Below are 22318 nucleotides of genomic sequence, written 5' to 3'. Positions count from 1 at the left end.
AACAAACACAAGGCGAGACTAGTGGCTAAAGGATACGTGCAAAAACATGGAATTGATTTTGAGGAAGTGTTTGCCCCAGTAGCACGAATCGAAACAATACGTTTCATCATTGCGTTAGCTGCCTCAAACGGATGGGAAGTACACCACTTAGACGTCAAAACCGCATTCCTCCACGGAGAATTGAAAGAAAATGTGTATGTTACTCAACCCGAAGGCTTTGAAACCAAAGGAAGTGAGAGAAAGGTCTATAAGCTACATAAGGCTCTTTATGGATTAAGGCAAGCACCTAGGGCTTGGAACACCAAGCTAAACAAAATCCTCAAGGAGTTAAACTTTGAAAAGTGTTCCAAAGAACCCTCTCTTTACAGAAAACAAGAGAAGAAGAGTCTTCTTGTAGTAGCAGTTTATGTCGATGACTTGTTGGTCACGGGTTCTAACTTGGAGTTGATATTTGCTTTCAAAAGAGAAATGGCGGGAAAATTTGAGATGAGTGACTTAGGAAAGCTCACGTATTACCTTGGCATTGAGGTGATCCAGGGAGAAGATGGGATCGTGTTAAAACAAGAGAGATACGCTAAGAAGATTCTCGAAGAAGCCGGGATGAGTGAGTGTAACGCTAGTCAAACACCAATGGCTGCAGGTTTGGAACTTTCTAAAGCACAAAGAGAGAAACAGGTCAATGAACAAGATTACAGAAGAAACATTGGGTGCCTTAGGTACTTAATTCACACACGGCCTGACCTCTCATTTCCTGTTGGCATTTTAAGTCGTTATTTGCAAGAGCCAAAGGAGTCGCATGGAACGGCATTAAAGCAGATCTTGAAGTACATTAAAGGAACCCTGTCTCATGGTCTTTATTTCAAGCGAGGAGCAGAGTCGGGATTGATTGGCTATAGTGATAGTAGCCATAATGTGGATGTTGATGACGGAAAAAGCACCGCAGGTCATGTGTTTTATCTTAATGAATGCCCAATTACATGGTGCTCTCAAAAACAACAAGTTGTGGCACTCTCTTCATGTGAAGCTGAATTCATGGCGGCAACGGAGGCAGCCAAGCAAGCTATTTGGCTCCAAGAATTGTTAGCTGAGGTCATTGGAGCATCATGTACAAGGGTAAGCATACGGGTTGATAACAAGTCAGCAATCGCACTCACTAAAAACCCGGTGTTTCATGGTAGGAGCAAACACATTCACCGGAAACACCACTTTATACGTGAGTGTGTTGAGAATGGTCAAATTGAAGTTGAACATGTCCCCGGTGAAGAACAAAAGGCAGACATATTAACAAAGGCTCTAGGAAGGATCAAGTTTAAGGAGATGAGAGATCTCATTGGTGTTCAAGACTTGGAGAAACTAGAGTTCAAGCTTAAGGGGGAGATTGTTGGTTTAAGCTTGAAGGCTAAACCGGAATTTACTTGAACCGCAAGATATCGGTTTAATAAGATAAAGTTAAGATCTTTTAGGAGTTATCTAGAAGATTCACGAGAGTCATAATCGAGTTAGGATTAGGTCTAAGTCTCGAGTCTATATAAGCATATACCGAGCTTGTGGTATAGCTTATGAGTTGAGAGAGAGATTTGAGTTTGAGAGATTCTTGTGAGCTTTAGTTTTTGAGTTAGTTTTCTAAAGCATATCAATAAGAAAGTTATTCTTAAATCTTTGTGTTCTTAACTCTTTTTAAACTAGATGCCCATCGTCCTTGCAGCAAATATGTCCAAGAAAGACATTGTTAGCTTTCTGTACAAGAAAACCTCAATTACGGCACTGCTTTATAATGACGGCTATCAAGCCTCAGAACTCTTTGGCGCTGTCATAACCAACGGAATGTTGGGTAAGTATATATCTCTCTAGCTCTCTGATCTCTCTCACAATCTAACTTCATAATTTCTTTTAATGATTTCCGTTGATTAGACATCGCACTGGACATGCTCACAAGGTATCCGACTCGTCTTGCCTTAACCAAGCACCCCAAGTCAAAAGCGTCTCCAATTGTTAGACTAGCCGCATGTGATGCCTTACTAATCCCCGAGAATCTTGGGTTTTGGGAAGGCATTGTTTACCCATGTAAGTTTGTTTCTCCTTATCCTCACCAGCTTTTCTTTGACTTTTCAAAGTCTTCAATAATTTCCGTTTTCTGCTACAGGTGTTGAATTCACACCGCCGCCGATGGGTCCACATCAAAATTTTGATGCGGATTCTCCTCCAGAGACCACGAACCTATTTCAACGTACGTAATTAAGAATTGTTGAATATCTAGTGTGTCTCTATTCCTTGCTTTAATCCTTCTTCTAACTGCAGGTCACGTCTTGAGGAAGATTTTTCAATGGTTACCAACATCATTTGGTAGCATTTTGCGCTTGTCCTTTAATATATATTACCCTTTTTTATACAGTACTTGTGTTGATATATTTATTCTAACTGTTGATTTTATTTTCTTCTCTAGGAGCCGGTCACGTATCAGAGCTCAAGATGCGCAACTGGCAAGCTCGGGCAATGCTAAAGAGAATGATGAAAGAGCTCTGCACTTTGGACAGCCAAGAGATACGGCGTTATAAAGTCGGGGACGGAATTTATCAGGCCGTCTTCCGGGGCAACTTGGAATACATTAAGAGCCTCATCAAATATAATCAGCAATTCTTGTGGTCGAGAGACAATTACTTGGAGGCAAACATTTTCAGCCTGGCCGTCGTCGCCAGGCAAGCCAAGATCTTCAGCCTTTACTACAATCTGGACGAGAGGCGCGTGACCCTCGTAACGGAGCTGGACGGCGAGGGAGAAAATCTTCTCCATGTCGTCGCCCAACCGGAGGTCATCCCCAAGGGACCTCCAGTGGTTGCTCCTTTGGAGCTACAGCGGGAGCTGTTCTGGTATAAAGAGGTCGAAAATCTACTTCCAACTAGCGAGAGAGAACGGATGAACAAGGAGAACCTGGAGCCGTGGGATAGCTTCCAGGAAAATCACACAGATCTCCTAGACAAAGCGGAAGCGTGGATGAAAGGAACGGCCACTTCATGCAGCGTCGTCGCAATACTCATTGCGACAGTCGCTTTCCAAGCAATTTTCACCATTCCTGAGGGTGTAAAGTCGACCTCTGATCACCCAGCTGTCAAGGCTAGCCTCTGGGTCTTTGTCATCGCAGACGTATTTGCTTTCTTCTTTGCGTGCACGGCCACCTTTATCTTCCTAGGCATCCTCACGGTGAGGTACTCGTTCCTCGACTTCCTAAAAAGGCTACCCACAAAGATGCTCTTGGGACAAGTGAGTCTTTTACTCTCAGTGTTGGGCATGCTAGTGGTCTTCTGCACGGCAATCTTCACCTCAGTGCACCAAGAGTGGTGGCTAAGGGCAATATTGTTGATCCCCGCATGCTTTCCCATCTTGGTCTTCTTCTTCATACAGCGCCCTGTTCTGTGGAAGATGGGATGTTCAACATATGGCAAAGGGTTATTCGACCGGAATCCCAAACGCTGGGTTTAGAGAAAACGAAGCTGGTACTGGTATTGGTTTAGCTCGGTTTATAAGATTTTAAAAAATAATTATCGGACTCCTTTAACTATATAGTTATTTGTCAGACACCTTCGGTTTCGATGACATAATATTTTCCATTACTAAAAATCTTATTATCCGAGTAAGTTTGAATTTATGGAAATTACATGAGATTGTTCAAGTATTTTTCGTTTTAATGAGAGTGAGCACCCTTTATCAAAAAGTTTGATAGAGTAATAATAATAGTTCGAATTCATTGCGGATAACGAGATCTTGGACATAAGAGCATGATTATCGGTGGGATGTTAAGTGAATCTTAAGTTTTTAAATGATTTAAATTAAATTGATAATGCTGCTTTTAACTAAGGAACGTTTTCAGTGTTAAAAGGTACCAGGTGTCGCGTTTTCTCTCTCTCTCTTCGCGATTTCCCCAAACAGAGAAAAACAGAAGAAGAAATTGTCGACGTTGTCGGTGGCGATGATGTCGGAGAAGAAATTGTCAACGGAGGAACGAAGAATGGTTATCGTAAACCGGACTCTGTAGAGAAGCATGAGGATTTGAAGAGTCTATATTCCTTGATTTGTCTCAGGTTCGATTTTGTTCCCAAATTCGAAAACTAGTGATGCGTCGTCTTCGTTTCTTGAATGTGTAAGAAACTCCGTCGCCGAAAATGGGCCTAAGCTTCGAGAAGCTTCTGAAAGAACAGGACGCGAGATTCTTCTATGGACTCGTAGAAGCAGCTCGCTTCGTGCTCTGCTTGTCATCACTGTAAGTGGACTTTGATCAATGATTGAACCTAATTAGAGACTAATTTCAATTTCAATTTAGCCTTCCTTTATCTTCAATTCGATTTCCTGAAGTAAATTAACATTTTGTGTCCTAAATCGTCTTGGTTCTGTGTCTCTTTACCATTGATGAAAAGTTTGATGCTTTATTGAAAAGTTTAGTGTTTTATTGAACCCATTTGAGTCAAGTTTCGTGGGTATCTCATATTATATTGATTTGTTATTATCCTGTTATTCTTGTTGCAGATGGGAACAATATTTCTTCTTACACAATGGCTTTGGTTGTCTTCACACTCTTCTTTGTAGCTGCAACAGCTAATGCTATCATAATCTCTCTTCTGATTTCACTTGCTGTTGCTGGAGGCTTCTTGGCATTCTTCTTTCTTTGCTTGACTGGTATTTACATCGGAGCCTTATCGGTTGCTGCATTCGTCATGAAATGAATTTGGTATTGCTAGTTTTTTAGGCAATGTCTTGTGGATCATAAGGAAGGTATTGCTAGTTTGATTGTTGCTGCACCTAGATGCTCTGAGATTCCTGAGCTTGGAGATCTTCGAGACATCTTTGAGAAGAAGTATGGGAAAGAGAACTCATTGTACAATGACTTGCTTTCATGGAATTATGAGTGAGGCAAGCTTCCTGTGACCGAATCTTACTACCTTATGGGCACAGTGGATCCCACCGGAGAGCTAAAGGAAGATGAAGTCTGTGTCATCCTGTATGCTACTCAACTCTTCTCTTACTTTTTCATTTTGAGTTTTACATGGAAACATATAACAATGACTTGCTTTCATGGAATTATGAGTGAGTTTTTCATTTAGTCACTGCTTCTTTTCATGGTTTTGTAGTTGTAGTATTAGTTATGATCTAATATTGACACATAATGAATTGAGCTGCAATGTTGTAATCTGAAATCATTTTACACTTTTCTACAAACAGAGCATCAAACCATGAACTTCTAAATCAAATTACACGATTTCGGTCTTTTGTACAAACACACACCTAGAAACTTAATATATTTTTTTCTAAGAACCACATGTTAAGAGTCTACCATTAATCACACAAAAATCTTAACTCAAAAATACTATCTCTTAACAATCACTTTTACAAATAAATTACTTAAATATTGCTAAAATATATTTCTAAGAGACTACCTATAATCATGCTCTAACCAACACGGGCACTTAATCAACCGTTAGATTCTCCCCTTCGAGGCTTCGACGGTGGATAAATATTAATTGAAAAGTAAAGCGGTGCGTTTAACGCCCTTTTCACGGTTAGCCGCGGCATGTGCCATGCACGTGAGAGCGCACGTTAGCTCTGACCACTGTCCCTTTGTTTTGTCTCTAGTTTCTTAATTTCTCACCCACCGAAAGCCACTCTCTCTCAAGTGATGTCGTCGAGCTCCGGCGGGAACCGCCACTGTGTTTCCGGCGGATCAGAACTTCGGAATTAGGAGACAAGACGCTCTGAGATCCTCTCGTTCGGTTTTCTTAGGTGATGTCGTCGACGCTCCGGCGGGATACTCACGCGCCGGCGTTTGCGTGCCTCCATCCGCTTTTTTCGTCCCGTCTCCACGGTGAGATTCGACATCTGCTTTTGATCGTCCTAAGTAATTTTCTCAATTTCTCTACATTTTTATTTTATTTGGATGATACTCAGATTCTATGATAATGCCAAATACAAGAGTCTAACTCGAAGCTCTACATTTAGAAGAAGAAACAAAATCTTACATTGATAATTACATGTAAGATATCTTAAGTTATGTATTATATTATTATATCTCAAAATTATCAATTTTTGTCTTATTTTTATTAATATATCTAATATTATATGTTTTATTAAAATGTTTATCTATTTAATATGTTTAAACTGAAATAAAGCTATAAAATTATGAATAATTTATATTTAACTAGATTATATTTAAAACATATTAAATTGTGAATTAGATTATATGGAAAGGGTAACCAAATTGTAAGGGGGTGTTATTCAATGGTGGAGTTAAAGTCAATTCTTTAAGGTTTAGATTTGTTTTCTGATGGCGAAAAAAAAAAAAAAGATTTGTTTTCTGATATTGGTTTTGAATAATCTGTTTGTGTGGATTTCAAAATCTCTGCAGTATATCTTGAATTTTGATTCTAATAATTTACTCATGAAACTCCAAAGAGGTTTCATTTGAAATGACTTAATATACAAAGATTTTACAAGTTTTTTAGTTTTGAATAACACTGGATTTTACAAACCTTAAAGAATTGACTTTAACTACACCATTGAATAACACCAAACTTTTAAAATCTAATGAAGTATAAGATCTAATAACACCAGATTTTAACGTTAGATTTATAATCATTAGTTGAATAACACCGGATTAGTGTTGGATTTCAATTCTATTAAAATCCATCATTGAATAACACCACCTAAATTTAAATAGTAAATCAATTTGTGCATTCAATAAACAATAAACCATTAATTTAATATAAGTAAATTGAGAAAGTCAAAAGGCTAAATCACAATGAGAGGGGAAAAATTAGGAAAACGTTTCATGTGTCAAGTTGATGACTTTTAGAAAAGATTTGTAGTTAATATTCAATATTCGTTTCCATGTGTATTAGATTTTATGAAAATAAATACTGTACTTATAAAATGAGAGATTAATAAGGCTGTGTAAATCACAATGAGAGAGGCATAAATCGGAAACGTTACATGTGTCATAACATTAAAGATTTTAGAGATGAGAACAAACAATAGAAGAAAAAAATGAAGGATTGAATTTTATATAAATAGAAGATTAAGGTCATAAATCAACTTTAGCTTAAAATCTTTTCTCTTATTTGCATCACTAGAGATCTAAATTTTTTAGAATTTGATTTGAAACATCATATCCAAAATCCATATTTTTGTTCTTATGGATTCTTCAGGTACGACGATTTGATTTCCATCATGCTTTTGCTTGTATATGTAATTAACTAGATTATATTAGCATAAGATCAAAAAAAGGAATTTGAATATTTTTGAGATGTATTTTATATCTTGTTTATCCATGTTTAGATTTAAAATTCAGTTCGAAACTTTCTAGAATAAAGCATGTTAGACTTATCAACCAAGTCGTCCTAGGCTAGCTCGTTTTCTTGAGACGCAAGCAAGGGAAACCCTAGTATTTGCTAAAGAATAAGACTACCTAACGCAACCAAAAGACTGTAGATAGAACGGTTTGGAAACTCTACAAAGGTTATCAGGATTGGCCCTTGAAGTTTTATAACGGCTTTGAGTTCTAATCATTACTTAGATGCAGCTTTCAGGAAAACAGTTTGGAAGAACCCTTTCAATTTCATCAACACAATTAAGGTTCCTCGTGGCGGCCTAGGCGACAGTTATTCACATGTAAAAGAAGTTACGAATGATCTCATCAATTCCCAGATTCCGTCCATCAAACTTCACGGTAAGACCCATTAATACGACTTATGAAGAAAATTTAGTTTTTCACATGATATAATAAAGTTCTTGTTATGGATGCAGAGAAGGTTACAGATGTATACTATGATTATATGCAATTAAGTAAAGGAATAAGCCAAGGGAGTGTAGAAGTTGTGAAAGATGTCTTGAACCGTCGGCCGGGCGCTGTGGACGAATGGATAAACCCTTATGAGACACCATTGTTGAAGGCTTGCGCATGTGGAAAACCCGAGATTGTTAAAGAGCTTCTTCGTCGCATGAAACCTGAACAAATGCTTCCCAAGATGAGCCGTCACACTTCATACCACACACCTCTCACTGTTGTCGCAGTCACCGGAAACATGGAGATCGCCAAATACTTGCTTGACAAGAACTTTGGGCTGCTAAAGATGCCAGACATAAATGGACAGCTTCCGGCCGTGGTTGCAATTGAGAACGGGCATAAAGAGATGGCTTGGTACTTTTACGTGCAAACTATGCGTCCTCTGTTACTTGATCAAGATGGGTACCACGGTACCTTGCTCATTATCAACGCCATCTACTACAAAATGATTGGTAAGTGGTTTCTTGAATTCCAAGCAAAATAAGGTTTAGCTGGATAATGAAAAACGGTATCACTGATCTGCTTGTTCATACAATACAGACATTGCGCTGTATTTTCTCAGCGAAGAGACTCGCTACAAAATGATCGGTAAGTGGTTTCTTGAATTTCAAGCAAAACATGTTTTAGCTGGATAACTAAAAACGGAATCATTGATCTATTCTGAATCTGCTTGTTCATAAAATAGACATTGCGTTGTGTTTTCTTTGCGCAAAGACACGCTACCTTGCCGTCACAAAACACTTGCAGATAGAGTCGACTCCCATCATCGTTTTAGCTTCAAAACCGGACCTTTTTCCCAGCGGCTGCCGTCTCGGACCATTGGAACGCATTATATACGATTGTCCGTACTAATCCAAGACCTCTTTATTACAAAGATGACTCCAACTTTTATGCCTTTTAGTTTGATTCAGAAAAACTTATTAACGTGCTGTTCTCACTTGCTAGGTATACAAGTAAAGCTTCAGGCTAATCCAGGTTGGTTTTATCCGAAAAAAGATCAGCAAAGTAAGTTCTTAGATATGAATAACTTGATAAAAAGTCTCCATATTCCTCTAAAGAAAGTGAGAAACGTTTAGATTTGTTTTTTTTTTTGTTCTCTCTCTCTCTGTCCAGCTACCCTGATGAGGAAGCTGCTTAAGTGTCTCTCCAAATGGACTGGTAAGTATAGATTTTCGTCTGCAAAGGTTGTTTGATATTTACATGTTATTATTTCTTATAAGAAATCTGAATTGAGGTATGTTTCAGGAATAGATGAAGTGTACCAACTGAAGGTTATGCATCTACAAGCCAAGAAGCTTTTATTGGTAATATCAGAAGAAACACGGGCCATGGGATTAAAGGAACGTTCCGAGACAGTGGGTGAGGCCTTACTCTTTGCAGTAAGGTATGGGAATGTGGATTTCTTGGTGGAGATGATCAAGAACAACTCCGAGCTTCTATGGTCCACGAAAACGAGCTTGAGTAGAACTCTGTTTCTCTTGGCCGTCGAGTTGAGACAAGAAAAAGTGTTTAGTCTACTCTACGGTCTGGACGATAGGAAGTACTTGTTGCTTGTGGAAAGGGACTGTGATGGCAATGGTATGCTTCATCTCGCCGGCTATCTTTCTCCTCCTTGCAAGCTCTCTACCGTTACTGGCGCAGCTTTGAAGATGCAACGTGAGTTACAATGGTTCAAGGTTCGTTCTGTTTCTCTCAGTCTCAACCATGCATTTAATGGAACATGCCAAATTAACTAAACACCTTATAATATGCATAATCCAGACACAATAAGAAACTTAATGCATGGTAAAACATAGGTGCGTATAAAAATGTGGCTTTGATTACACAGGAAGTGGAGAAAATTGTACCAGAGATCGAGAAGCAGAGAGTAAACACAAGTGGACAAACACCAATCGAGATATTCACAAAGGAGCACCAAACATTGCGGCAAGAAGCTGAGAAATGTATGAAATACACGGCGATGTCGTGCAGCTTAGTCGCGACTCTCATATTCACGGTCACCTTCGCGGCCGTCTTCACCGTCCCCAACTACAACTCACACGGCAAACCCTTTCACCTACGTGATCGTGCTTTCACCACATTCGTCGTCTCCGATCTGATCTCCTGCTTCGCAGCTTGCACCTCCGTCCTCATTTTCCTCGGGATACACACCGCAAGGTACTCCTTCGATGATTTCTTGTTCTCGCTACCGGCAAAGATGATCGCCGGACTCTCCATACTGTTCGTTTCAATCGGGGCAATGCTTATTGCCTTCTCGTCGGCCCTATTCACGATGATGGATAAAGAGAAATGGATCGTTGCTCCGACGATCCTTCTCGCTTGTTTACCGGCGCTGCTGTTTGTTCTGCTTCAGTATCCTCTCCTCAAAGAAATGATCTTTTCGACTTACGGTAAAGGAATCTTCGACAGGACTTAAAATGTTTGGTTGGTTGAAAAGGCATTGAACAATGTAGACTACAATTAACAAAAATATTATTTTAATTATTTTATAATAAATAAGTTATTTATTTAAATAATAAATTATAAAAAGAGAATTTAGCTAATCATATAAAGACAAGTAGCGATACAGTTTCTCAATCCAGAAACGTGTTTGATTCTCTCTTCTACTTTGTTATTATTTTCTATTATTTTCTGTTAGAGATGCTCTTACCAAACCCGGTTCAAGAGAAAACTCGCATATTATCTGATTTGATGTGGTTAAATAAAATGTTTTGTTACTCTTCATTCTTTTGGTTTAGTTGGTTTTCCATATGGGTTCAAACTCAGTTAGTATAAAATAATTTTTTTTATTACACCATGTGAAACAATAGACTAGACATTTCTGTTTTTGCAAACTAACCCATTCTCTTCAATTAGATTTGTTTGTGATAAATACATCTTACTTTTAAATTTCAATATATCATTTATATTATGTTTATTAATATGATATTAAGAAGATTAATTACAATATTGGCATTTTGTAATGGATACACAAATTCAAATCAATTAAAAAGTGATCCAGATACTTTTAATTAATGAATGAAAAGATTGAGCAAATATTTTAAATCAACTTTTAGAAACTTAAGATATATTAACGTCATTATACTAATTGATAGAAAATTAACATCATTTTCGCAGCTGACACATATCGATTATATTAATTGATACAAGGATTATTGATAATTGTTGTAAGATATTTACTTCATTATTTCTATAATCATTTGTATAAGTAATGTAAAATTTATTTGCATAAATTATAACTAATGTAAATATATAAATTAAACACATAAGTAATCTTATCTTTTATAATAATTATTCCCAAAATCATCACCATTTCTTGGATTTTGTAAAGGTCTTCTCAGCTGGAAGATTAAAATTCGACGAAGCATCAATGTGAGTTCCACAGTCCGATGGGGAACCTCGTGATGAAGACAAAAGATCGCTTATAGAACGACTCATCTTCCGCTAGAAACATCAGAATACCCAAAAATCAATCTTTTAAGTAATCAAATGGAAAATCAAATCACCATTTGAGTACTACGATTTCGATTCCTAAAACTATCAAACACTCACCATATAGCAAAATGACGAAACTTTTCTAGGCAAGTTTTCCAAACAAAAAAAGAAAAAAGGAATTAAGAAAAAGTGTGTGAGTATCAGTGAAAGGAAGTTTGAGAAAAAGAATTTTTAAAATGGATCAATCGAGGCAAAGGGAGTCTCAATGAAAGGAAGTTTGAGATAGAATGTTCGAAGTCTTAAATAACAATTATAAATTGTATATGAAACCGATAAATTGAAAAACAATCATGAATATCCAAACATTGAAAAAAAAGTAAAAAGTTGAGCAAAACATATAGAAAAAAAAAGCAATAACAAAATAAAAACTATATGTTAAAATTCGAAACATTAAGAACTAAAATAAACTACCAACAACACAAAAAAAAAAATAAAAAATACAAAGGATACAATTTTTAAATAATGGCTTAGGTGGCTAGACCATGTTAGATCATGTACAATACAAATCTTTCACCAAAATCTCTAATCTACAAAAGTAATAATAAAATAACAAATCAATCTCTTGTTCAACTTGTAACCCAAAAATATTTATTGTATAGAAAGATCTATGTTTCTTCTTCTTTTTTTACTTTCTTAATTGGTAGTTGTTTTCGATCATAAATCCTAGCCACCTCTGTTCACTCTCTATTTGTCAAAACAAAAAGCTCGTGAAACCATCTTCACCTCCGATTTTTTGCCCGAAAATTCACATTTCATTTTGTTGACTTGATTATTTTTCATATATGAGTAAAAGGGTCATTAAAAAAAAAAAAAAAAAACAAATATGAAAATGACTAAAAAGATTATATTTTTGAAAAGGGTATCTAAAAGGGCTATTATACTTTTTTCAGATTCTGAGACTTTGTTTTGTTTTTATTGTATAGATTCGGTGTGGTTGAAAACTTGAACGTAAGAAAGGAAAATATAAAGAATGTCTCAGGTACTTGAATCAGATTTCTAATGTTTTTGATTTCGATGTTTATGATCTTGTTTTAGATGTTATGCTTCGTATCTGATTTATAATGTATGAATCAATTCGGTATCGTCCATTGTAACAAATATCTGTAGTTAGTTAGATTTTTTAATAACAACATTGATGTGACTAGTTTCCCACTAAATCAAACTGGTAATGACAATTGACATGGATCATATAAGATGCAGATCGTGAATCATGTAAAATAGGTTATGTTTTGTCTGGATCAAATCTTAGTCTGAAATGTATTTTCGCAATTTGATTAGGCCAAGCCGTTTAAGTAAGATTATTTGAGCAGTGTTACATATGTATAGTTCTATTTTTCTTGTCATGTTCATTAAATTTAACGCTGAAAAGAGTTTGCTCTGTTTTGTTTAGATAAGTCTGTTTCTCTTGTACTTTTAGCAAAATTGAGTAGTACGTCATGCTGTTTTTAATCAATTTGGGGCAATGTTTCAATATTCTTTTGATTTTAAAGCTTTTTACAAAATTTGCTTGACTTTGGATTTTTCTGTTGTCCAAGTAGACTGTGGTTCTGAATGGTGGCTATGCCATGTGAGGGATGCGTTGGAGCTGTGAAAAGAGTCTTAGGCAAAATGGGAGGTTAGATGTTAGCCTTTTCTCGATGAATCAAGTCATTTTTTTTTTCGCTCAAGGCAGATTTGTTATAAGGTGATTCATGCTTGCTTGCTCATTTCATTGGCTTTATAGTTTGAACTTTGAACTAAAACTGAAGACAATTGATTCAAGAAAAAGAATCTTCATTGAGCTTAACTCTCTGCCACGGTTTTTATAGATGCCACTAAGATTTGTGTGATTCCATTCTTCTGCGGAAGACCTTTTCTGATGTGTAAACAAAATTCACAAAACACCCAAACAAACAATGTTTTTTTTAGGTGTGGAGTCATTTGATGTGGATCTCAAGGAACAGAAGGTAACATGAAAGGCAACGTGCAACCAGAAGCTGTTCTGCAGACGGAAAAGAAAACGAGTTTTTGGGAAGCTGAGGCTGAAGCCGCAGAAACGGCCAAAGCCTAAAAGGAAGATTCAAGAAGTAATCTCATCTTACTATTACTCTGTTTTAACCCAGAGATTCCTACAAAACAAAATCATATGTAACGAAAAGTCAATGAATGTTTGGTCTTGTGTAATCTTATCATCTCTTGTGGTTCTCACTTCCTCAAGAGTTGTCTCTAAACAATATATCCCTTCTGTTGTCCTAAAGTTTCCTGCACTTATAATAAAATTCTACACTTTTACCATTAAGAACTCAGCTGTTTCTTCTTATTTTGTTTGTCTAACCAATTTTTTTAAATTTTTAATTAGCGTACTAACAATATATTTTTGCATCTTCTTCTTTCTAAAGTATGTTGGTTGTTAAACACTCGTGACTCGTAGTTAACAACTAGAGATTCCTCCAATAACTGTAATTACACACTTGAGTTTCAGACACATTTCGCTTTAAACCCGAGGGTAATCTTGTCATTTCATGTTGTCACCTTTTGAAATTTTCGGCCCATTCCGTTTTAAAATTCGTTTAAATTTTTTCTAAATATTCGTGTAACCCAAAAAATTCGCAGTCTACGTTTACAAAAAAAATAAAGAAAAAGATAGCCTTGGACCCATCGAACCAGAATAAATCTGAACCGTCGAGAATACCATCCAACGGTCACAACCAATCACCACTAAAGAAAGATCTTTTTTTTTTTTTTTGGTTTCTTGGTTCGATCATAAACCCTAGCCACCTCTGTTCCCTCTCTTCTTGTCAAAACGAAAAGTTCGTGAAACCATCTTCACCGCCGATCCTTCATCTTCTTCTTCTTCTTCACCATGTCTACTTGTTTCTAGAAAGGAAAAAAGATTTATACCCATGAACAGATCTCGATCCTCCCAATCGAATCTCTCAATTTTTCTTCGATCTCCAGAGATCTCGGCGATTTTCTTTCTTCTTTTTCCTTTTTGGGTATTACTAATTTGATCTCTGATCGAATCGGTTGAAATCGAAACTATCTACCTCTTTCCCCTTCAATAGCCGTTTCAATTTCTTCAATTTTCCTTGAAAAGAAAGTGATTTCTTTTATAAAATCTGGTCAGAATCGGGTTGGTTCTGTAAGAAATTCGTGTTTTTTACAGAGATTAGTGGGTATAGATCGAAGAAGAGGCCAATTTCTGAGTAAGTCAAGCCAGTTGTGGCATCTCCAGTTGAGTAAAAACGGAGTCGTATGAGCAAGGCATAGATGCCGTCGGTGGGAATGAGACGAACCACTAGGGTTTTCGGGGTGGTTAAAGCCGCAGACGGAGCCCGTGTCCTCCGTTCAGGTCGTCGGATCTGGCCTAACGTTGGCGAACCAAAGGTACGGCGAGCTCATGACGTGGTGGATCGAGATTGTGATAGCGTTTTGAAGAATCAGAACAAAACCAAAGGGAATAAAGTCTCCGGAAGTAACAGCCAGCCTTGTAGCCCGAGACAAGTTTCTAGTGAGAAAGAAGACAAAGTAGATGACTTTCCGGTCAGAAAACGGAGGAAAGTGAGAAATGAAGGTGTAGGAGATGAAAAGACTGTGGATAAGATGTTTGGGATTGTATATAGTAGGAAAAGGAAGAGACTTTCTGAACCATCAAGTGATAGATCAGAAGTGCCACTACGAAGCCTCAAGTTTTATCGCAGGCGAAGAAGACTCTCACAACGGGTTTCTTCAGTGCTTACTCTTACTGTAGATTGGTCATGCGAGGATTGCTGGTTATTAAGTGTTTTCGGTTTGGCAATGAGATATACGAGGAGGGAAGAACTGCGGCTGTCTTCTCTTGCTGATTTCTTCTTGTCTCAACCTATCAACCAAGTGTTTGCAGACCATGGCGTGCGATTCCTTTTGGTAATTACCTAATTACCTCTGCACTTACTATCGTTAGGCTTGGACTACATTTTGTTTTTGTATGTGGTGATATTAATTTTAGGATCTTTAATGTTACTAAGGTTATCTATTGGTTTTTTTTTTTATTATTGTGATGTTTTTTCAGAAGCCTCCCCTTAGCTCAAGGGGTGTCTGCAAGTTCTTTGGGGCCATGAATTGTCTACCTCTCTTTTCAGCAGATTTTGCTGTCATTCCTCAATGGTTCATGGATATGCAATTCACTCTATTTCGAAGAGTGGCACCACGCTCTTTCTTTTTTGTAGAAAAATCTCTGTATTTGCTAAACAATCCAATTGAAGAATCTGATTCGGAGCCTGAATTAGCTTTACCTGAACCTTGTACTCCGAGGAATGGAGGTGTAGTTGGGTTACATCCATCAGTGAGAGCCTCGAAGTTAACGGGAGGAAATGCTCAATATAGAGGCAATTTAGGTTCTCACAGTTTCCAAAAGAGGAGAAGCTCTTTGAGAAGGAGGAGAGCAAGAAATCTTTCTCACAATGCACACAAGTTGAACAATGGAACACCGGTTTTTGATATATCAGGAAGTAGGAAAAATAGGACAGCAGCAGTATCGTCGAGAAAGCTTAGAAGCTCGGTGCTAAGTAACTCATCTCCGGTTTCAAATGGGATTAGTATCATTCCATTGACGAAGACAAAAGAGGAACTTGATTCTTTATGTTGTTCTGCGAATATATTGATGATACATTCAGACAGATGCACCAGAGAAGAAGGTTTTGCTGTCATGTTGGAGGCGTCGTCTTCAAAGGAGTGGTTCCTTGTTATTAAGAAAGATGGGGCAATCAGATACAGCCATAGGGCACAAAGGACTATGAGACCTTGTTCTTGCAACCGGATTACACATGCCACAGTATGGATGGGAGGTGATAATTGGAAGCTTGAGTTTTGTGACAGACAAGATTGGCTTGGTTTTAAAGATATATACAAAGAATGCTATGAACGGAATGTATTGGAACAGAGTGTGAAAGTCATTCCTATTCCTGGGGTCAGAGAAGTGTGTGGATATGCAGAGTATATCGATAATTTTCCCTCCTTTTCTAGGCCAGTTTCATATATATCTGTGAACGAAGATGAGGTTTCAAGGGCCATGGCTCGAGGTATAGCTCTTTATGACATGGATTCTGAAGATGAAGAGTGGCTCGAAAGGCAGAACCGGAAAATGCTCAGTGAAGAGGATGACCAATTTCTACAACTTCAGCGGGAAGCTTTTGAGTTGATGATTGACGGGTTTGAAAAGTATCATTTCCATAGCCCTGCCGATGATCTCTTAGATGAAAAAGCAGCCACTATAGCTAGTCTTTCATATCTGGGTAGGCAAGAGGTGGTTGAAGCAGTACACGATTACTGGTTGAAAAAAAGGAAGCAGAGAAAAGCACCACTCCTCAGAATTTTCCAGGTAATGTCATGATGCGCTGTACTAGTACCATATTCATTATTTCCAGTTGTGTTTTTACTGTCAAAATTGATGTTTGCATGTATTGTAAACAGGGTCATCAAGTGAAGAAAACGCCGCTACTTTCCAAACCTGTGTTTCGTAAAAGAAGATCCTTCAAAAGACAGGGAAGTCAACTCCATGGAAAAGCCAAACAGATAAGCCCTTGGATCGGTAAGTTCCCTCAACCTCATGACTCAAGAGATATCTAGTTACTGTTATGAAATGTTTAGGCTTGTGTTACATTTGTTTGTAATTGCTGAAAGTTAGTGCTTAGAGTGTACTCTGAATAATATGGAACAGTCTTGCCTAACTACGATTAAGTAGAATTGGTTACCACAGAATTAGACTGAAAATCATTTCTCTTTGGTTAAGGTGTACTGTGTTTGATTTGAGGTTAGAGAAAGTTTGAAACTTCAGTATCATTAAAAGCTGAACATCGATGATTAAGTTCAGTAGAATTTTGATTCAGTTCCACAAAGTTCAGTATCATAAAGAGCATAAAGAGTAAAAATGATCTGATTCGTTTGTTGTGTTATTGTGAACAGTGACTGTAAAAGCGACTGAACCAGAGGAACAAAACGATTATCTCAGAATGGAAGAAGCCAAAGTTTTTGCTGATAGAACCATGGAAACTGCCATAGCCAAAAGAAGACGAGCACAAGTTCTTGCAGAAAACGCAGATTTGGCTGTTTACAAAGCGATGGTGGCTCTCAGGATTGCAGAAGCCATGAAAGAAGCTGAATCGAGGGAGGTGGACACAACCACTGTTGCACTGAAATGGTAACGATGGAAAATGTTACTGGATTCAAACGAAAGTTGGGATCTTTTTGGCCATTTTTCAAAGAGGATTTGAAAGAGGTATAGTCTCTGTAGCTTTGGGTTTGATATGTATAGTTTCTACGCTGATATTGTAAATTGATTTAGAATTTTTCCTTTTGTTAGGGTTTTTTGTTTTTTTTGTTCATACTACCGTAAGATGATGATGATGCTCCATCCTTACTTTTTTTTTCGTTTTTCTTCCGACCAATATAATTTTGAAGAAATGTGAAAAAAGAAAGCTACAAGAGATATATGGCAATTATCTTTGGTAGTTTTTGGTCATTTGTATTGTGTAGATTTGGGTACTTAAAAAAGTTTATAAGCAAACACACCACACAATAATGTTGATATTCTTATAAAAAGAAAACAAATAAAAGACTTAAGATTAAATCCTTGGTTTGACCATAGCTCTCAACGGATTCTTCATAACCACCGTAAACTCCAATTTACCGGCGAAATCAATCTCACTTCCCCGCGGATAAGCACACCACTCGAACTCCTGAACCATCCGCGCAAGCATCAAATGGACGTGTACGGTTGCCATTGCAAGCCCTGGACAGATCCTACGGCCCACACCAAACGGAATCATCTTCACTCCACTTATCCCGGTTATGTCAGCATCTTCCTTACCCAACATAAACCGGTCCGGATCAAACTTTTTCGGGTTATTCCAAATTCTCGGATCCTCGCTTATACCCGGAAGATAAATCTCGACGTTAACGCCGGCAGGAATATCATAACCGGCAAGCGTCGTCGTCTCCATGACGGCGTGCGTCAGAGAAAAATAAGTCGGCGGATGTTTCCGGAGAAGCTCTTTAACAAAAGCTTGTAAAAAGACCATTTTATCCACATCTTTCTCATTAACCCTACGATCATCTCCCACCGTTGATTCAATCTCATCGTAGAGCCGAGATTGAATCTCAGGATTCGCAATCAGCTGAGCTATCCCCCACTCGATCGCCGTCCCCGTCGTATCAGTACCACCGTTGAGAAACTCAGAGCAGAGAGTCACGAGCTCTTCGTTAGACGGCGTCGTTTTACGACCTTCGATTTTTAAGTCGAAAAGTGTATCTAAGTAGGAGAAAGACGACGCCGTTTTATCAGATCCTGGATTCTGAATCGCTCTCCGTCGTCTTTCGATAACTCCGACGACGTAATCGACTTGTTCACGGCGAACTTCGAGAGCTCGTTTCCTCTCTTTGGAGAAGAACGGAGCGAGAATCGGAAGATAATCGTCGGTTCGTGGATCAACGGTCATCAACACAGTTTTCAAAATCTCATCCATCTTCTCGATTGATTCTTCATCCATCTCGATTCCGAAACACATTTCTAATAGAATACAAAACGCAGCGAATCTTGCGTTTTTAAGCACCCAGATTAGTCCGTCGTTGTCTCTAGCTTCCGATTTGATCCTCTCGATGAGTTTATCCATGGCCGATTGTCTCAGTGATCCAAACTCCTTGAGGCGTGTTGAGCTAAGCATGTTTTGAACCATGTTTCTTCTCAGTGATCGCCACACTGGACCGTATTTAGCGGCGTTGACGGTGAATTTGTTACAGCTGAAGATTGTTCGGGTCGGATTCTCGGCGGGACGTGAAGCGAACAGAGCACCGCGTTGAATCAAAGCTTCGTGGACTAGACTTGCGTCGGAGAGGATGATCATCGTGCGAGTCCCCATTCTCAGTGTGAAAATTGGGCCGTACGTTTTCTTGAGCTCCTCTGCGTATTCGAAAAACGGTTTCCCAGAGCGCGCGAACTGGAATAAGTTTCCGACCACCGGCCAACCTGGCGGACCTGGAGGAAGGTTTAGACGTTTCTTAGACTTTGAATTCCATCGAGTGAGGATGAAAAAGAAACCTGAGATGATAATGGCGAAGATGGTGAAATCAAGAGATGTTGGAGAAAAGGAGATTAGAGACATTTTAGCTCTGTTTATTTCTTGACTTCAAGAAGAAGAAGATGATTATATAAGAACAGAGTAGAGCATGCAAAAGTTTATGTAAATATTTTAATTTATATTCACTTTTTATTTTCGTTGGAGTTTGGTAAAACGTACTATTACTCCATTTCATTACTACTGTGGACTGTTTCTGCTTGCTGAAACAAGGCATATTAATTGTGGTTAAAGACATTTGTTTTTCAAAATGTGAACTTTCTCTAATCATAAAACCTATATATCTTGTCAATAACCTCTATAGATCTAATTATTTTTCAAAAGCACTTGGATATTTTGAAAGAATTTGTTTTCACAAATCAATTTTAATATTGTTGACTCATTTGAGACTATTATTTGGCTCTGTGATTATATAAGGAATAGTACTTGAAATGTGTAAATGGCATATTGGGTGTGTGTTTTATTAGTTGACATGAATGTTTACAACTTTAGGTGACCGTTTAGAACACTCTTTACTTCAAACAACGTTTAATTCATAATTGATTATATGAGTCCTAGATTCACCTATAACCATAGACTGATTGTTACAACTAATAGTCAAATAGTAGATGAAAGCTTAAAACAGGAATGTCCCAAATCTTTAAAATGTTAATTAGATAAAGTAAGGATGTATAATGAAAATAGAATATATATATATATATATATATATATATATATATATATATATATATGTGTAGTATTTGGACCTACATGCTACAAATAAACATATCTCCGTGAAAATTACCTGTTAGAATGATAAATCTATGTTGGGAGTTTAGGAATTGTGTGATCAGTGCATGTCTTTGTTTTTATTTATTGCGTTCAACTGTTCCTTTAATAAATTAGTAACATGGGAAATCTAAATGTCTGCAGAAAGCCATTTATTTACTCACTTTCCAATTTTGGTAGACCCAAAAGCAATCAATAAAATTGTGTCATCTTTCAGCTAATCAGAATTCAACATCATAGTATACTTTCAAACAAAACAAAACAAAAAAGAGACTCGAATAAACGTGTTTGACTTGGTTGGAATTCAATTTACTTGTCAGAAATTTCAACTGTTCTTCATGAGTGGTACTAGTAGTAAAATATATTATATGTCATAAATTAAGAGTTCTTCTCCAATTTGTTATGGAGCCATTTTGTTCAAGTTCTAGCAAAGCTTTATCTGTTTTAAAAGTTATGAAGTAATCACAAAAAACACTGACCTTGATGATGACTGGTATTGGTACTATATAAGAAAGCAGAGACATTGCTAATGAAAGATCATCAGACAGATGTTTTCTGTTGTAAGACTCATTGGTCTTAAAGAAAAAAGGATTATACAAACTTTAAAGAAAAAAAAGATGATTTCTTTATTAGTTAAGGCAAACCAAAACTGAAACGGTTTGAGTTCGATCAACATCTCAGAAATCTAATGAAGCATGGAAAATTGATTGAAGTCAAACCGGACCTTCCTTGAGGAAATATATCTCTAACCAAAGTAAACCGAATCAATCCTTAAATCAATTATTAACTTGGAGGGAGTTTCTAATTGCAGCAATGGAGGTTATAACTCATTGAAATAATCAGAAAAGCAGAGATTATCCCCATTCAAATCTTTTTGAATCATTATTAATCCTCCATCTTCCACAGCTTCGGAATTAGAGCTCAAATTTTGCTTTGTAGTCACCATCGTGGCATAATCCATCTCAAAACTCTTCAAAAGACTTTCACAATTCGTCTCAAAATCAATGAGCTGATCAAGATCTAGCTCTTGATCGAATTCACTCAAGTTTTCAGGTAAAACATTGTTGTTGTCAGAAATCATTAGCATCTGATCCTCATCTAAATCAGACAAGTGGATATTGTTCTCATAAAAATCTCTGGGAATCACCAATTCTCCATCTACAACAGCTTCAGAGTCAGAACAAGGATTCTGGTCATACGTTGTCGCCTTCTTGTTGTTATCAGAAATCGCTAGGATCTGATCCTCATCCAAATCAGACAAATGGAGAACATCGTCGTCCAAATCAGACAAGTGGATATTGTCCTCATCCAAATTTCTGTGAATCACCAATTCTCCACCTTCAAACGTTTCAGAACATGAGAACGGATTTTGATTCGATCGTGGTCACCGTAGAGACATCGTCCATCTCCAAGTTCATCGATAGAGCTTCAGATGTTGTCACATAATCAAAGATCTCATCAAGATCAAAATCTTGATTGCACCCATCCAAGTTTACTAGTAAACCGTTGTTGTTGCTGCTGTTGTTAGAAACCGCTAGGGTTTGTTCTTCAGTGTTCTTCTTGAACCCGTTGAAATTCACACTTACATCATCTAGAATGCAAAGACTTGCAGAAAACGATTGAGGACTAAGGGTTTGCTTTTGATGAGTCCCGTGTAAAACACCCTTCTTCTTCACGTCCACACAATCTCGTCTATTTTCCAAGGCATTGAAACGCAACTCCTTCAGATCTTTCAACATCTTTGACATTGAGTCCATCGCGTCTCTCAGTTCCTCCGGATCCTCTGATTTTGCAAGCTTCTCATCTTCCCACCAAAACCCTAACCCTAGACCCTCCCGAGGACGCTGCTGATTCGCGAGGAAAGCGGCAACAACGTTATCGACAGAGGAATGGCCAAAGGTGTAGAAAGAAACGTTGGAGTTGGAAGAAACCGGAGTGGCTAATGGCTATGATTGTAATCACTTTCCTTTTCCGAAAGTGATTACTCAAAACCACCCGAGACGAACCAAGACTTTTCAGTAACCAGTTAAACCAAATTTATATGGTTTAGTAAAACGTCTAAATTTTTATTTTAGTGAATACATATATGCAAACCAACTAAACCAAAAGTAAATTAAAATTTTGCATGGCTCTATAT

At 37.5% G+C, this 22318-nt stretch overlaps 4 protein-coding genes and 1 pseudogene across 4 annotated transcripts; 3 read left to right on the top strand and 2 right to left on the bottom strand.

Moving 5' to 3' along the window:
• Window positions 1-5432: 5432 nt before the first annotated feature.
• On the top strand, window positions 5433-10324 carry LOC9309228. Its single transcript, XM_021020534.1, has 9 exons — window positions 5433-5851; window positions 7565-7711; window positions 7789-8280; window positions 8369-8416; window positions 8514-8669; window positions 8774-8833; window positions 8942-8986; window positions 9074-9504; window positions 9657-10324. Exons 1-9 carry the CDS (start codon window positions 5773-5775, stop codon window positions 10242-10244), a joined length of 2046 nt encoding a protein of 681 aa, XP_020876193.1. The 5' UTR covers window positions 5433-5772; the 3' UTR covers window positions 10245-10324.
• A 1833-nt stretch (window positions 10325-12157) lies between these two features.
• LOC110227460 lies at window positions 12158-13559 on the top strand (annotated as a pseudogene).
• Window positions 13560-13924: 365 nt separating this feature from the next.
• On the top strand, window positions 13925-17697 carry LOC9307179. The gene is made up of 4 exons (XM_002873113.2): window positions 13925-15208; window positions 15354-16661; window positions 16754-16871; window positions 17246-17697. The coding sequence occupies exons 1-4, from the start codon at window positions 14573-14575 to the stop codon at window positions 17482-17484; spliced, it is 2301 nt and encodes a 766-aa protein (XP_002873159.1). The 5' UTR covers window positions 13925-14572; the 3' UTR covers window positions 17485-17697.
• Window positions 17698-17816: 119 nt separating this feature from the next.
• LOC9307178 (cytochrome P450 77A4) lies at window positions 17817-19653 on the bottom strand. The gene has a single exon (XM_021021566.1). The coding sequence runs from the start codon at window positions 19438-19440 to the stop codon at window positions 17905-17907; it is 1536 nt and encodes a 511-aa protein (XP_020877225.1). The 5' UTR covers window positions 19441-19653; the 3' UTR covers window positions 17817-17904.
• A 1106-nt stretch (window positions 19654-20759) lies between these two features.
• Window positions 20760-22308, bottom strand: LOC9307177 (agamous-like MADS-box protein AGL97). The gene is given in 3 exon segments (XM_021023648.1): window positions 20760-21559; window positions 21561-22127; window positions 22285-22308. Coding segments are annotated over 3 exon segments (1149 nt in total). The 3' UTR covers window positions 20760-21001.
• Window positions 22309-22318: the final 10 nt, after the last annotated feature.

The sequence above is a fragment of the Arabidopsis lyrata genome (assembly GCF_000004255.2).
Source record: "Arabidopsis lyrata subsp. lyrata unplaced genomic scaffold ARALYscaffold_6, whole genome shotgun sequence".
Classification (NCBI taxonomy): domain Eukaryota; kingdom Viridiplantae; phylum Streptophyta; class Magnoliopsida; order Brassicales; family Brassicaceae; genus Arabidopsis; species Arabidopsis lyrata.
The sequence above is the reverse complement of the archived record's forward strand: the minus strand, read 5'-3'. Positions and strand labels throughout refer to the sequence as shown.